This window comes from Platalea leucorodia, assembly GCF_965183815.1.
Source record: "Platalea leucorodia genome assembly, chromosome: 5".
Lineage (NCBI taxonomy): Eukaryota > Metazoa > Chordata > Aves > Pelecaniformes > Threskiornithidae > Platalea > Platalea leucorodia.
This window is the reverse complement of record NC_138827.1, coordinates 17,545,004-17,560,891: the sequence shown is the minus strand read 5'-3', so window position 1 is coordinate 17,560,891 and position 15,888 is coordinate 17,545,004. Positions and strand designations below refer to the sequence as shown.

General features: G+C 48.7%; 1 protein-coding gene and 1 long non-coding RNA gene across 4 annotated transcripts; both read right to left on the bottom strand.

Moving 5' to 3' along the window:
- Nucleotides 1-4,234: 4,234 nt before the first annotated feature.
- Nucleotides 4,235-14,806, bottom strand: TBL3 (transducin beta like 3). 2 transcript variants are annotated; one of them, XM_082311878.1, is made up of 22 exons: nucleotides 14,743-14,806; nucleotides 14,554-14,605; nucleotides 14,379-14,471; nucleotides 14,044-14,091; nucleotides 13,591-13,732; nucleotides 12,998-13,082; nucleotides 12,379-12,546; nucleotides 12,006-12,081; nucleotides 11,460-11,556; nucleotides 10,835-11,031; nucleotides 10,315-10,456; nucleotides 9,774-9,832; nucleotides 9,126-9,229; nucleotides 8,309-8,459; nucleotides 7,934-8,164; nucleotides 7,085-7,155; nucleotides 6,517-6,673; nucleotides 6,039-6,097; nucleotides 5,439-5,542; nucleotides 5,135-5,206; nucleotides 4,559-4,717; nucleotides 4,235-4,400 (listed from the first exon to the last, which is right to left on the bottom strand). In XM_082311878.1, exons 1-22 carry the CDS (start codon nucleotides 14,781-14,783, stop codon nucleotides 4,288-4,290), a joined length of 2,421 nt encoding a protein of 806 aa, XP_082168004.1. In that variant the 5' UTR covers nucleotides 14,784-14,806; the 3' UTR covers nucleotides 4,235-4,287. The 2 variants fall into 2 exon arrangements, with proteins under 2 accessions (XP_082168004.1, XP_082168005.1); XM_082311879.1 differs by lacking the exon at nucleotides 5,135-5,206.
- Nucleotides 14,807-15,013: 207 nt separating this feature from the next.
- Nucleotides 15,014-15,806, bottom strand: LOC309591477. Of its 2 annotated transcripts, none has more exons than XR_014228361.1 (2): nucleotides 15,693-15,806; nucleotides 15,014-15,281 (listed from the first exon to the last, which is right to left on the bottom strand). It is a non-coding gene; the product is annotated as an uncharacterized lncRNA (long non-coding RNA). The 2 variants fall into 2 exon arrangements; XR_014228362.1 differs by having other exon boundaries at nucleotides 15,705-15,806.
- Nucleotides 15,807-15,888: the final 82 nt, after the last annotated feature.

Below are 15,888 nucleotides of genomic sequence, written 5' to 3'. Positions count from 1 at the left end.
CCTCTGGAACAGATTAACAGCTCACTCCTGCTCGTGGCATGGTACTGCTGGGTTACATCAATGTGCTTGGGTCTATTTCTGAGTTAAAATAACCCAGAAAGATTTTTTTTTTTTTTTTTTAAGTAGGTAATTGCTCTTGGTAAATTAATATTACACTTCAAATATTGCCCAGAGCTCCTCGCAACATTTACGTGTGAACAAAGATAAGTTTTACATATTCAAAAATTGTATCAGGAGCTATTAAAAATGATAGGGAGGCAGGGCAGCTTCTGTCTCGGCTTCTTACAGTTTGGGCTTGCGTGGGGAAGGGTGGTGGGTGAGGGCACCCCTATGTTCAGGCAAAAGATGCTGCTCTCAAGGCATCCAGATCTGTTGCTGTCTTACACCAACTTTGCTCTTGTTATTTTAAAGATGCAAATGTGAAGCAGAGGAAGAGCGGGAAGCTGAACAGGTGCCTGGAGGTACTGAAACTGCTAGAAACTTACTCACAGGAGCTGCTGAAAACGGATGCTAAAATCTCCCAGGGTGAAGACGTGATTCAGTTTTTCAAGGCACAGACCCAAGACCTAGATCCCTCCTTTCCTGAAAACAGGTATAAAATCATATTTGTATTTTTTGTTTGTATGTGTCTTCCTGAAACAGAAATGTTATAAAATACAGGTAAAAGAGAAACAACAGTTACATACCGCAGCAGCAGACCAGGGAAGTTCTGCTGAATGCTTTAATGCATGTTTATGTTGTTTCTGATGCCTAAGCTTTTCTTGGCCTACTGCATAGACAATTTTACCAAAATGAATACTAAACTCAACCTTCCATGTGAGTTTTCAGTAAACTGATTAAACTTTACTTTTCAGTGTTGTGATCATGCCATCAGAAATTGGAGGGGAAAAGAAAAACCGTCCACGGCAGCAGCTCTCTATTACACACCCTCAGGCATCCCAGAGCTACAGATGCATAGAAGCCTTTGAAACCAAAGACGCAAAGAACAAGACTTTCAAAGTCGCTAAGAAGGAAATTGTGGAAGTGTTAATCAAGGACATGACTGGTATGTGTGACAGGGATTCTTCAGTTTCAGGGATGGATGGTGTAGATTGATTCATAGCTTTGCAAATGCCGAGTCGGTAGTATCACAGGTGCGGGTGGGTGGTTGTAGATGTGGTGTGCTTACCCAGATTTACGTGGGAGGAAAGAACAAAGGGTCAGCACAGCATCGGCCAGGCACCGAGCTGCTCTGCAGAATGTCCCTCCTCTCTCTTGTGGCAGAGCAGCCCCTACCCAGGGATTATGGTCATCTGTCTACTCGCAGGCTGTTAAAACTCTTTTTTTTTTTTTTTCCTGTTTGCTGCAGGATGGTGGCTAGTGGAAAATGCAGACAAGCAGATAGCCTGGTTCCCAGCCTCGTACCTGGAAGAGATGGATGTCCACAAGGATGTCCAGAATGCCTTGAGCTCAAACGAGGAGGGTAAGTCTGCTTCTGACTCCCTGGGATACCACATTTCCTCCTTCAAAAAATGAGTTCTATAGAAACCCCACCACTTTAACCATTGCCTGGAGTCCCTGCCTGGATCTCTGACTTTTCTGATCAGCTCTGCCATCAGCTGTGGGGCTTTGAGCAAATCAGTCACTTACAGGGACACTTGTCAGGCAGCTCTTGCTGGCTCCCCAGGGCTGCTGAGCTGGTTGGTCACAGGGATGGAGGCATTTCTCCGCAAGACAAAACTGACCTCCCCCTTCTCTCTGCAGGCAGCCTGTACTTTGTTGTGCGGGCCTACGAGTCTCAGAAAGCAGATGAGCTCTCACTGAACAATGGCGTTGTCGTGGAGGTGGTCAGGAAATCTGACAATGGCTGGTGGCTGATCCGGTAAGGAGGCTTTTCCGAAGCTCTTGTTCCCTGAGGGAGCTGGTTACCTGCTGCAGGTGCTTCTTGCCTGCTCCTCCCCAAGCGGGGTGCAGAGGAGCTCCCCCTAAGTTGACAGCCCTTGGCTAGGGACGGTTTCCCCTTCCTCATGCCCTGTGTACAGCACTGGGCCGAGTCCTCACCTGCTTCCCCCAGGTGCTCTGCTCCCTCCCCTTGGTCTGAGCTGGGAGAAGGGCTCTTTTCAGTGTTGCTTTTCATCCTTCCCCTTCAGATACAACGGCCGTACTGGCTACATGCCCTCCATGTGCCTTCAGCCCTACAAGAATCCTCACCACAAGCTCCAGACCATCATAAGCTGCGGGCTCAATGTCTCCACCCCAAACCTCTGCTCCTCCCTGATGGCTCCCCAGCCCCAGGGTGAGGCCATGGGACAGCACAGGGTGCAGGCTTCCTCTTCCCTTTACGGGACTGAAGAGGACGTGAGCTCTCTGAGAAGGAGATCAAGGTCTCTACCCAGGGCCAGCTCCACCCCGGACCTGGAGTCAGACAGCTCATCCCTCAGCTCGGGGAGCAGCAACGAGCGGGATGGCCGGCTGAGCTGGAAGCCTGACTTGTCAAGATCTCTGCCCGAAGTCGAGCAGGCCAGGAGCTCTCCCCTGGGGCATGCCTTGGCCACACACAGCAGCAAGTCTCCACACCTCACCCACAAGGACAGGAATGATTCTGGCTTTGTGGAGTCATCTGCACCTGATCTAAGCTACTCCCTCCCTGACCCAGACTTGGCTGCTTGTGTCCCCAAGGTGCCCATGCGCCCCTCAGCCCACGAGATCCTCCAGAAGTGCAGCACCCTCACGAAGCGAGCTGTGCAGCAGTCCTCCCGGCCAGCTCTCCAGGCTCTGCTCCCTCTCCCGAGCGTGCACTAGTGCCCCCGGCGGGGGCACAGACCCAGGCCTGGGCCACCACCACAACCGAGAGCCGAGCACCCTCCGCACCAAAGTCCCGCGGGAGCCGTCGGCAGTGGCCTGGGGAATGTCAGAGCTTGGGACCGTTGCTTTCCAAGGACACTGTTAGATCCTGATGGAAGACGCATGCAAACGTTGCTTCCCTGGGTAACACCGATTTGTGCTGCAGCTTGCACAGGGAGGCTGGGGAGCCACGAGGGGCTTTACTGGAGTTAGTGGGAGAGGATTTAGTGGTTTAACTTATCACATGAGTCAGGGCAGCCATGGATCCGGCAGCTCCTGTGTCAGGTAGAGGTCACTTCAGATTCAGTTAATTCTCCCTCAGGCAGGTATTTATCCTGCAATGTAGTATGTGAAAATTTCACAGTCGGTCTTGCGTTGCTCCCCACAGCGGGGCTGGCTGGCAGAGTCCTGTAGCCACCCCGGAGAGCGGGAGTGAAACCCAGACACAGTAAGTGACTTAGAGTCACCCATGAAATCCAGAGCTACACTTATTGGTATTGGGTAGGGATGGGATGGTGCAGCCATGTGAAAGTCATTTATCTGAACTACCTATTTTAGATATTCTTTTAAACTCTCTAATTTTTGGTGTTTCTTTGGTGTGGGTTTTTTAAAGGTTAGATCAACTTGGGTAGTGGAGAACTGGCCATCAAATATATGAATTGGCTGGATCTGCTGAATGGCTGTGAGAACAAAAAAACCTGTTGGCTAGAATTGAGTTAGAAAAATAGTTATAGGAAAACTTAAGCCTTTTTACATAGATTGCTACTTTTAGTTTTAGTTGTTCTGCCAGGCATCTGGTTTTTGGGTTTGTTTTTTTTTTTTGAAACAAGCAATTTAACCAACTTGTGAGGTGTTTACGTTGTTCTAAATTTTATACATTTTTGTCTCTACAATAAAATACATGTAAATATCTATGAAGGCTGCTTGTTTTTTATACTTCAAAAATTTGTTAGCTGGGGAATTAAAATTGCACTTATTTCCCTCCCAGGCGCTACCATTTGGGGTAGGCACAGATGAGAGCCCTGCCTTGGCCCAGACTGCATTTTACCCAAGCAGAGAAAATATTGAATGACGCAACACTGATGAATACCCGCTGCCCTGCTGGGCTCTGGGATGTGATACGACGTTGCCAGTAGTGTCTCCCAACTCCGTCAAGTCTTTAAATCCCCAGTAAAGACCAACTGCTTGTTCGGAGCCAGGTTCTGCCTTTTCTCCAAACTAAGTGCTGTTTAAGTGTCTGGGACTGAAAATGTAGGGTGTGAAAATACAAACGGAAACCACAGCTTGGCCAAAGGCATGACCCCTTCCTCTCACTACGCCCCAAGGAGACTGAATGCTGGACTTGTTTTAGAAATTCAAACTTTAGAAATTTATTATAAAATACAGGAATAGTCCAGTTGCCATACCTTGTGGGAAAGCAGTTCAGACTCTCCCCTCCAGAAAGAGCAACTGGTGGGAGGAGGGTCACAAAGTCATGTCTTCCTGCTGGGCTGCATCAGCCAGCCTCATGTTTTGCCACATGAAATCAATGAACATGGAGGCCTGTAGCAATCGGCTCAGTCTCTGAAAATGGCGCTCTGCAAAGAGAGAAATCCGATGGTTAGCATCGCAGAGAGAAAGCTCACCAGAATGGGGCACAAAAATCTCTCTGCTCTTTAGAGCAAGGCAAACAGGGAATATTCACAACACAGGAGGAGACCTCAGGCTCACAGCCCGGCCCTGCCGCGTGACTCACCGGTGTAAGGCAGCAGGGACTCCACAGCAGATTTAATGCCCGAGTACTGCAGGAGGCTGTCCGGTGCTTCGTGCTTCAGGAGGGTTTCAATGACAGCTTGGGCCTCGTGGCAGTTTCGAGAGTTCGTATTCCACGTCACCAAGAACGTTAACACCGCCTCTAGGGAGGAAGGAAATTTGTACACGCTGGCTGTGCCACGGGCGCCGGCATGCAGAGGATGCCAAGTTGGAAAGCATCTCTTCTGCCGTACAGAGGGGTTCAGCTCCCACACACCGTGACTGATGAGCCCAGAGGGGCAGAACAAGCTCGCAGAGAACCATTCCCTGAGGGACATCCTAAACAAGGGGGTGGTAAGGCCAGGCAAAGCCACTTGCACAAGCTCAGGGCAGCTGCTGGTGTGCACCACAAGTAGCACCGTAACAAAGAGGCTGGCCCCGGGCAGCAGTCCTGCTTGAGGGTGGTGGGAGCTCAGTGGTAAACGCTGAGCCTAGGGAGATTCTTCTCCTTTTAATTTCAGTTGAGAAAACAAGCCCCTAACATGAAAAGTTTTAGCACTTAAACCATGTTGCAACAAACCTTTCTGATCCTTCCGGAGCCGAACAATGTTCTCTTCCAAGTGCTTTCTCCCATCGGTTTCCTTGAGGATGGCTGCGGAAAAGAGAAGTGAAGAGTCCGCGCTAGAGTCCAGCCCATGCACCCATGGGCTGAGAGCAGGGAGACCATTTGTTATCTGGGGTGATTTCACTTAGGAAAAGGGGAGTCATAAGAGAAAGGGAAAACTGAGGCTTTTGGACAATTAGACTTTGTAGTCTTCATCTACCTGGAAGAGATGTTCTGGAAAGCAGAGAGGGCAGAAAAATGCCTTCAGAGCACAACTCACCTTTGACCACCATCAACACTGTGTGCGGACGATCCAGAGAGATTGCCAACCCTAAAGCTTTGAGATATCTTTTCTCATGAAGCAGGTTAGAAAGCTCTTGCTCTCTGGAAAACAAATCAGGGTCGAGAGAGTGAAACAAGTATTTGGTTGGTGGAACAAAACACTATACAGAAAGTAGCAGATTTGGCAATAATAGTGTACAGAGGTTTAAAGCCAAGAAGCTGATACTGCTTGCTAATGAATGCCTCAGTGCCCTCATTGTGCAGATAATCACCCCGGCACGTTCAAGGGCTCCCTGAACTATTCAGTGCTGGCTGAAGCAGGAGAAAGTGAAAGTAGGTTTCGGCAGTTTGACTTTGCTTATCTTAGCAGTGCATAAACATGAAACGAATCGATTGTTAAGCTGACAGTATTACATCAAGGCTTTGCACGAACTAAAGATAAATTACTAGGTAGAAGAGACTACCGTGCCTTAACAGCCTCTAAATAGCTAAATGATGTAATGTTCGGATTAGATGGAGCTGGGTGGCTGTACACGTGGATGGTTTCACTGGAAAGAGTTTGCCTTTCACAGCTCATTATCGCACAAGATCAACTTACTTCATAATCTGCTCCTCCTGTTTAGCTTGTGCTTCTTTCTCTTCAATTTCAGTGACATCCTATAAAAAAACAGGATACAACTTTGCCAAATCTTGCTTTAATACAGATGAATTTTTATTTAGCCATCTAGTGATTAGGAGACCAGTTTCTGCAGCAAGATCTCTAGGTCAAGTAATTTAAGCGTGAAATCCAGCAACTCGCAGCTTCCCTCCAAACCACTGTTAGAACACCAGCACTGGGCAGGCTGCTAAGGCCCATCTGCTGTTCCTTTTACAAAATCAACTTGGGAATACAGTATGACCAAAAAAAACCCCAAACCCCAAGATATGCCTTACTGACCCAGTTTCAAAGGGCAGAAAATGAGGAGAGCACGTGTCATGCTGGAACAGCGAGGAACGAGCCACTGGGATCCTGAGCTCTCCAACTGCCTTCTGATTACTAACCCAGAGAGGAAACACAGAAAGACCGCATACTGTACCTTCCACAGCGTGATGCAGGAGTCACTGGATGCTGTCACAACCATATCATCTTGCTTGTTAGAGTGAAGACCCCAGATTTTATCTTCATGACCATCTAATGTTTTCACACACTCATTTGTTTTAATTGTCCAGAGTTTTAAGAGACCATCAGAACCACTTTTGGAAGAGAAAGAAACAACAAAAAGAATCATTGGATAGATCCATTGTCACTCTGCCCCACCTCAAATATCAGATAAACTCATCCCATTCCAATGCCTTTCAAATCGGAACAGAATTAACCAAAAATGTCAAGGGCGAGATGCACCCTCAGCTCTGCCTAATGGCAGTGTATGTCACCAACCCAGCAATGTCACAGCAGCTAACTCGAATCCACAGCGTAACGGGAGAAGAGGAAGATAAGTTAGCCCCTGCAGAAAGTTTGGCATAAACATGGCATCTTCCTATCAGTCTTTCCAAAACTAAATCCATTGCACAGGACTCTTTCCTCTTGCTGCTGATATCAGCTAAGAGATTTCTCTTCTGATTGGTTTTGGCATCTTCCTCTAGACTCCTGGTGTAGGTGCTTACCTGCTGAGCAGTTGTGTTCCTCGGCTTACAAAAATGATCTTCAGCACAGAGGCATCGTGACCTTCAAATGTCTGGAAAACAGCAAGGAAGCTCAAAAGTGTTAGAGTTGTTGCCAGGCCTTTCGAGAGAGTCCTCTTTCAAGAGGATAGTAGTTATTCCTAAAGCCCAAACAAGTAAGTTCCAAAAAGCAGCCTCTATCCTTGGGACTGTAGGTTAAAAGGGCAGTAGGAAATGACTTGTCCCTACAGCATTTCTTCAAACAACCTCCTCGCTTAAAACTTGCTGCCCAAGGTCATATTGCAAATGGTCTGAATGGTGAGGCCAGCTGCATAGGCTATCCCCCCAGGAAGGCTGATTCCCCTGCCACTGCATGAAGCACCCTTTCAGTGAGCTAACGCTGCTGGGCAGAACATGGCACAGAGTAGCCACTGCCTCCTCATGGTCTTAGACACTACTGGACTGGAAAGATAGTTCTGTAATGAGCCAGTCTGAAATTTAAACTTGCGTGTTTTCCGTCCACGGCCACAGCTGTGTCAGGCAAAGCCAGCTTTCTATCAATAGCTTGAATGTGCTTTTCTCCTATGATCAACCGTGTTTTTCACTGGCTCGCTAAAAAAGAAAGACCACTTGAGCACTGGGCAGATGCTCTTGTCCTAGGGCTTTGCATGCAACTCACATATCCAAGATCCTGGACAACAAGGCTAGACCTGGATAGCTCTTCCTTCAGCATGGACATGTTGTTACATTTCAGCTCCATTAACTAGCACATACTTTTTTGAAGCAGCCTTAATCAATCTCCATAACATGCAAGGGCTGCCTAGAGCAAGGGGCAGTCCGAGTTCTCATTACCTTCAAACAGCTGAAGTCCCGAAGACCCCAAAGCTTCAGGGTTCCATCTGCCGAAGAGGTGGCCAAGATCTGATCCACCGGGGAGAACTGCACACACCAGATTCCACGCTTATGTCCAGTGAAGACACCCAGCAAAGAGCAATCGGAACAGGACCACAGCTTAGCCAGCCGATCCTGTGAGCCGGTGGCAATGAGCTTGTCATTCGGAGAAACTGTCACGCTGTTTATGTCCTAGAGAAGTCGCACAAGTGCAGAGAGTGCAAAACAGTTTAAGTCTTTGCTCTTGCTGTCAGACAGGTAATAAATGTAGGGTACAGCACAGGAGAGAAGGATTTAAGTACTAAAAGCATGTTCTGATGTCAGGTGGAGCTTTACCTTGTCATGACCCCTCTCAGTCACTTTTGCATGAAGGGTTTCTGGACTGGAGATCAAGGCTGCTTTTGCTTTGGAAGTGAGGGATTCTGGGATATTCCAGATCTTGATTGTGCAGTCCTGGCTGCTGGTCACTATGAAGCTTTCTTTCAGTCTGAAAGGAATAAAAACGTCAAGCATAAGGAAGCAAAACCGTGGCTTCCCCTGCACAGAAAAAAAGGCCTTCTCCTCCCCTACTGGTTTCTACACACATTCAGTCACTCTGCCGGGATGTGAAACAGAATGCTTCAATGATTTTTCAAGCTGTTTTTCATTTTACTGAGGTCCCTGGGATAGTCTCTAGCAATTTAGACATTAGGCAAGAGCACTGCTAGCTCTTCATTTACAAAGGTATACTGCAGCTCTTGAACAGGCAAGCTGGGCTTCCAGACTGTTAGGCAGCACGAAGAAAGGAAAAGAGCTGATAAACAGACATACTATTCAAGCAAGCACTTTCATAGACACATTCCCTTCACTCCCCAACCCTCCTCTCCAGACCACTCAAGCTTTATCTGGCAACTTATCCAGCTGCTGCTCTTTAAGGTAAATGGGGGTTAGACTGACAAAGAAATGCAAACTTCACAACTTATGGATAGACAGATGTGCATCAAAAAAAAAAATCCTCCTTCCTTCAAACCCAGAGCACCATGACAAGCTGGCACCAAGAATGAGAAACAGGATGGCTCAGAGGCAGGCATCCACTAAAACATTCACCCTGAGGATCAGCAAAACAGCCATGACTCACACTTGCAAAGGTTAACCCTCATCCAATTTTTATTACCTTGAGCAAGAGACAGCGCCTACCCCGTGCGCATGACCCAATCCTTGGGCAACACAGATCACCCTTCCATCTTTGTTCATCCGCCAGACTCGAAGGCTTTTGTCCTGTAACGGGAGAGGACAGAAACCACTGTGCTTTTTTGACAAATGATCAGTTCTCCATGTGTTCACCACATTCGTGAGCCTGACTATTCACTTATTTTCAAGCTTGAACCTTTGCCTGCATTCATCAGAGCAGGTGAGGGCAGACACAGCCAAGCAGGGTGCACTGCAGTCTGGGATTCCAGCATGGAGGTTTATTTCTGGGTGTATCAGGGCAGTCGGCACCTTTTCTTCCAACACGGTTTTTACACACAGCTCCCCATCAGTCTCACACTAACAACATCTCTGAACTCTAATGCAAGACCAAGATGCTTGGAGAATGAGACATCTCCTTTCAGGCTAATAAAATACAATCAACAACATTTCCCCATGTCCCCAGGGACAATGTTAAAAAGGGATAATGGAAGAACCTTATATTTGGGGGATGTAGCAGACAGGAATTCCAGCTGAACAAAAGCCCTTTCTGGATCGCCAAAAAGGAATACAACTCTGCCCATAAAGATCACTAGAAATGAAAAGTTTCATTAAATGAAAAAAACTAACACACCTTAGCACAGCTGACAAACATCAGGCCTTTTCTGAAGACATCCAAAGCAAGAATTGTTTCTAAACAGAAGAAGAGAAAACAGCTGGATGCAAAGTAATACTGAAACAGGACAACAGAAATGCATGAATTAATGAGTCCATTGCTTACTGACTGGAGGACAGGTCTGGGACACTCGGGAACACATCCACACTCCCTGCGGAGTGACTGGCTGCTTACGGCATTGGTGCGAGTCTGTCACTTGCAGCCACAAAACTGCATTCAGAGCTCACACTCACGTACCTACATCTTTAGCTCCAATTTAAATCAATCTCACTGCTAGTGAAAGGGACTGAACTGACAGACCTGGAAAAAAACCCCTAGTGTTTGCAAAACCAGGACAGCATAATACACCCTTTCTTCACACAACTCCAAAAACCTGTCGTGATGCTGCTCCAGAGAGAACTCACGGACTCCAGTATCCACATAAGAGTTGTGAGAGAAACTGGACAAAGAGATACTTGCACATCTCCCACCCGCCCACATCAGAGCTGACTACACACACCTGTGTGGCCATAGAGGATCTGGCAGTGTGATGTTGCCAGCTCAAACACTTTCAGCTGAGGGCTGTTGGTAGCCACAACAATGTGAGAATCACCAGGCCCAAGGAACTTCACATCCAGAACCTCATCATTGTAACCTGCAAGCTGAGGATGGCAGAATAGAAACAGTTTAACAGGAAAAAGTCAGCTGGTTAGAGAAGTACCGAATGGCACCATGCTCAGTGAGGCTGCATTACTGTTACTTTTCATTTCATCTGTATGTAAAAATCTTTTTTACATATAAGCTGGAGCACAGGAGGGATTTCTGGCTAGGCCTGTTCTGCTTTTTTTCCTATGTTTGTCTCTGTACAATATTCCTCCAGACAACCCCACCAGTGAAACTGGCTTTCTGGCTTGTAACCAAGGAACAGTTCAAGAACAGGCAGGAGACAAGGGCACCCCTGGACAAAGCTTTCACCAGAAGCAGAGCTGATCCTCAAGTATGGGTAAAGGAAGAGGAAAAGGGAGGCCAAGGGTTGTTACCTGCTTCCTGAGCTGAAGAGTTTGAGCGTCATAGAAAACAATGTTGTGTTCCACGGACACCGTGACAATCTCATTTCTCTCAGGCACAAACATGCACTGGGTGAGACTGTGCTCGCTGGCCTCCTCCTTCAACTCAAAGGACACAGGCTGGGTATACACACAAGCAGCTGTGGCAACTTCCCAAACTTTCAGGATGCCTAACAAAAATGATGATATAAATTATCTGTCGGAGCCACTGTTTTAGACAGTGATTGTCCAAAGAATATAAAACAAACCCGGGCCTTGCCTACTGGAAAAAGCTACACAGCTTTAAGGCAGGACTGCAAAGAGATCCAATCACAGTGGCACGAAGGGGCACAAAGTTTTTCTTCTTCAGTCCAAATCAAACTTTGCTGCAGCTTGAAAACATACATAGGTAAAGCTTCACAGCATGCCTGATCAATCCTGCTCATCCCCTACTATCAGAGCAACTCAGGAGAAGGCTCTGCTCTCCAGCCCTCAGGAGCTCAGCCCAAGGCTTCTGCCACACAAAGAACGTGTGTCCCAGGAATACCGGCAATGCAGTGTCTTAAGCACTGTCCTTCCTGAGCCTCCAAACCTGGCAGTGACGTGGCAGGACACTCACCTTTGCTGCCAGCTGTGACAAAGTGCAACCCTTGTTTCTTCACACCCACTTGAGAGAAATCTCCCTTTTCAGGTAACAAGATGGCAGCTTCCACGCTCTGCAAGACAGTTGGCCGAACACCAGCTGAGCACAAGGGACCAGAGTCCCGTTTCAGCAACCAGAGCCGTGCAACAGCCCGCTAGTGCCGACAGATGCCCACACACCACACTCCCCTGCCCCAGACTGCATGGCTACTGAGGAGAGGCAGGCAGATACAACGAGAGAACGAAGTTTTTACATAATTGTCCTTCCTTCCTCCTCCAGCACTGGGGCAATGGAGGCAGCAGTGGCATATATTTCCTCAAACTACCCAGGCACAACCACACCAAGCAAGGAGGGAAAGAAAATAAACAGCTTTAGACACAGAGTTTTAAGGTCTCTGGATAGTACAAGGGGGAGAAACCTGATTTCATAATACATAGGAACATAAAGAGGGAGAGGTACCATACAAACTGTGACCTAGAAACTCCAAAGGATCTCAAAGGAATAAACGAAATGCAATTTCACCTCATAGACAGGGACGGTTCGTTTACTTTTTCTGGTTTTCAGGTCCCACACCATGCAGATTTTATCGCGGCCAGAACTGCAAGTTAAAAGAGCAGTTTCAGTGCTAAATCCATTCAACTTGGGCTTTGAGTGCAAATTTTGAATTGTGGGAAGAGGCCCATATGAAAGAAGGCACCAGCCTTCCACGTGACAGCATGGTATATTGCCAGAAACACAAGATCAGTCACTCGCTTGTATAGTCAAGCAGAGACTGAACACTTGTAGCAGTCCTTCCCCTCACAGGACAACCTTCCCAGACACTAGAGAAACACCCAGTCTCTGGCAGGAGGCAGGGTGAACGGGAGAGGAAGGCTAAACCTCTGCAAGGTTTTACCTAATGAGTGTGTTTCCATCCACAAATGCCAGCGAGGTGACAGCACTGAAGTGGCCGTCCAGCATAGCAACACACTTGCTGGAATTCAGGTCCCAGATGCGGATTTTGTAGTCAATTGAGGAGGAGAAGAGTTGCAGACGGGAGGTATCAGGGTGGAACTCAACAAGGCTAGACAGAAGGAGATGCGCTTGAACAGGACAGATTAAACCATCTGGCATGCTGCTGTCAGCCCAACATTTAAATAAATATACATTCTACACAAAGAGTTTGACAGAACAATTGACATGAATTTATATCAGGACTTTCTTTGTAGGACTTCATTCCTCTGCCACCCACCAGGAAAATTTACAATTGATCTTTGCCAATCTTACACATTCTTGAAGTACAGATATTCCATTTAGATCCCAGCACACTTTTTGATCAAACTCTTTCCTCTCCGGGCTAATGTCAGTCATTGCCCTGCTCCTTCACTAGACATCTCAAGAATCAGGAAACAGAAGAGCCCAGAACCTGCTCGGAATGGGCCTTTACATTCCATTAACTCAAGACATTTCACATCAATCCCAGCATCCAAGCACCACACTAACGCCAGCGACTGACAAAAATGACTCATCCTTACTGTACAACTCCTGAAGATCCTTTTAGGTTGTGTGTGCAGTACTGTTTGATCATATCCCAGATCTTAATGGTGCTGTCACAGCCACCTGGGAAAAGAAGGGCGTAGAAGAATGAACGACAGAGGAGAGAGACACAGGAGGTCTGATATATCAGCAACTGTAAAATTTCATGGGTTGCAAAGGCAGCAGGAAGAAAAACGAATGCAATAACAACCACCCACACCAAGAGAAGCTCACGGAGCACCTTACACTTTCAGAAAGCTGAGCAAAACCTGACTGCACACAGTCAAACCTGAAGTACAATTAAGTTACAGGTCATGCCTGACCTCCTCCATCTCCAAGAGTCCCAGTTCTGCACCAGGATAACTACGTCACACTGTCTCATAGATGCCTGATATTTATCAGCATTTTACTAAGTATATTTTAGGTACAACATTAGAAGGATCCCTTGTTGTCTGTCAAGACATTACTTCTATCTAATTAAAATGTCTTCTGATTGCATCTGAATTCAGGAGATCACCACCTCAGGCTGTGTCAAAAGCAGAAGGGCCACTCAACGTCATTCCCATCGCGTGACACTGAAATAGGACCGTACCTGTGGCTAACAACGTGGAGGTAGAGTCAAAGGCCATGCTAGCAACTGGTGCGACGTGCACGGCTTTCCATGTGCGAATGCATTTGTTCTCTCGCCAGTTCCACTGCTTCAGCAACAGGGCTCGGCTCCCTGTCACGAGGATCTACGCAAAAGCAAGGCAAAGGAAAGCCTTTAACTGATAACTTAATTAACTGCTAATTAGATTTCCATTTCTTTCAGTGCCCCCACACAAAGCACAGAAATGCTAGTTGCTAAGACTCTTGAAGCTCAGCCTCTCAGCATTCCTATGTCTGTCTTGAGCCCAGAAGGGGAGACAGACAGAAGCGCCTGAGAAGTTTCCGTAGAGATCTCTGGAAATGCAAGGCGCTTCCAGGCGGAGCGGCCTTCATTGCTCACTGGCTTTAGCAGGAGGCCCGACAGAGCAGCACAGAAAACCATGAAGCAAACACATACCTCATCATCTGGGCTAAGAACAAATGAACTGATGTTCTCTTCATCGTCCTACAGAAACAAAAGGAAAAAAACCACAGTTAAACCCCCCCGTGGAGCGGCATGCTCTCAGAGTTCCCTTCTCTACGTGCTTCTGCTGACACTGAGCGCACCCAGCAGCTCCCAGGAACAAGACAAACAACATCTGTCTGCATTTAGAACCATTCTCATCCTCCCCTCCACTTCTCGCTCATGGGAACTTTAGAACAACAGCTGGCGATAGCGGCAAAACACCTCAGGAGCCCTTGGAAAATCCTCAGCAGTTTCATCACCAGTCAGCAGAGGCTGGGCCTCCTCACCTGCTGGAGGCTGTGGAGAGCTCCCGTTTCTACATCAATGACATTCAGCTTGGTCCCGCAGGGGCAGAACATGAACTTTCCATCCCGGTTTATCTGGAGAAAAGGGAACGGAAGCCAGGAACGTTAAAGCCGGGAGACGGGGTATCCCCAACCCTGCCCCTCGCCGCCTCAGTACCTGGACTCGCCCTCCTTTGTAGAAAGGCTCGATTTTCCTCGACACGGCGTAGCTGGAAGGAAAAGAGAGGGAGAGAGGCGCAGAGCGGCGGTTAAACCAAAACCGCGGCGGCCCGTTAGCTCCCGCAGGCGAAGGCCCCGTGCAGCGCCGCCACAGGCGCCCAGCCCCGCCGCCCGGGCCGCCCCTCACTTGCTCTTGAAGCGCACGGCGTTGGTGGCGGCCGCCTCCATCTTTCGCTCCGCGTGCCGGCCGCTTCCGGCGCTCCTGGTTGCTACGGGAGAAGGACGCCACTTCCGGCGCACGTAAGTGACGTATGAGGCCACGCCGTTGAGCACCGGGGGCCACGAACGCCATCTTTGCTGCGGGCAGAGGGCAGGCACGGCGGAGAGAAAAAACGCCCGGTATCGCAGTGTGATTTTTTAGACACTAGGAAGGACAAATAAAGACTCGACCAAGAAGCTTTCGAGTAATTCATCTTTTATTGCATATAAAAAATACATAGCTAAATCATTTCAAAGCGTTCCAGGTGCGAATACTCCGTCATCGTCCGTGACAGCATCCCCTTGGCTTCGCGCGGCTCACCTGCGCCAGCAGCAGCGAGGGAAGACTCACCCCGGAGGTGCGAGGCAAGCGGAGCGCCGCCCGCCGCGGGCCGGCAGCCGGTACCCGGGAAGGCAGAGCCCAGCTCTGCAGCCGGGGCGGATCCGTCCGGGGGCCGCGCTCAGCACCTGCCGGCAGAGGGAAAGGAGCGCTCAGCAACAGCCGTTACCCTAGCACGCGGTACTGCCCCGTATCTGCTCGCTACAGGGGTTATGGGAACATGGGTTTCACTCCCCACGCATCGCCGTGGGCAGTAAGCTTAACGTTCCCTATACTGTCGGCACAGTTATCTCACCGGGGGCCACAGGAGACCCCAAGTGATTTTCAGACTGCGCCTGGCGCCCTCACAAGCCCCTTCCCAGGCCGCTCACCCAGGCCCGGCCCAGCCCAGCCCTCCACATCCCACCCAACACCCGCTGGGGCAGTACCATAAGCACACCCCAACAGTTCGTGCTCGTTTTTTAATTTCTTTTTTTTTTTTAGCTCGAGTAGGGCAGAAGGCAGGAGACGCCAACTCCCCCTCACGAGCAGGACCATACCTCCTCACCTACCCTCGACTCGACTCGCCTTGCCCCGCCTCAGACTAAACACTGCACGTGTGCGCGCCCCCTTATATAGTGCCAGGCTGGCGCATGCGCACGGCTGCCGCCGTGTCTCCCTGCCCCGCAACCTGTATAAGTGAGCGGAAGGCGCCGCTCCGCGCCGCGGTGTATTTCCCATTCAGCGTACGGGGCT

Coding starts and splice junctions, on each gene's coding strand:
- TBL3 (XM_082311878.1), bottom strand. CDS start 14,783: ATGGAGGCGGCCGCCACCAACGCCGTGCGCTTCAAGAGCAA. Junction 12,547..12,997: donor GGATCTTCAGGAGTTGTACA/GTAAGGATGAGT, acceptor CCTTCTGTCTAG/CCTTGTTGAGTTCCACCCTG. Junction 6,098..6,516: donor CCTGCATCACGCTGTGGAAG/GTACAGTATGCG, acceptor GTTTTTTTATAG/GATGTCACTGAAATTGAAGA.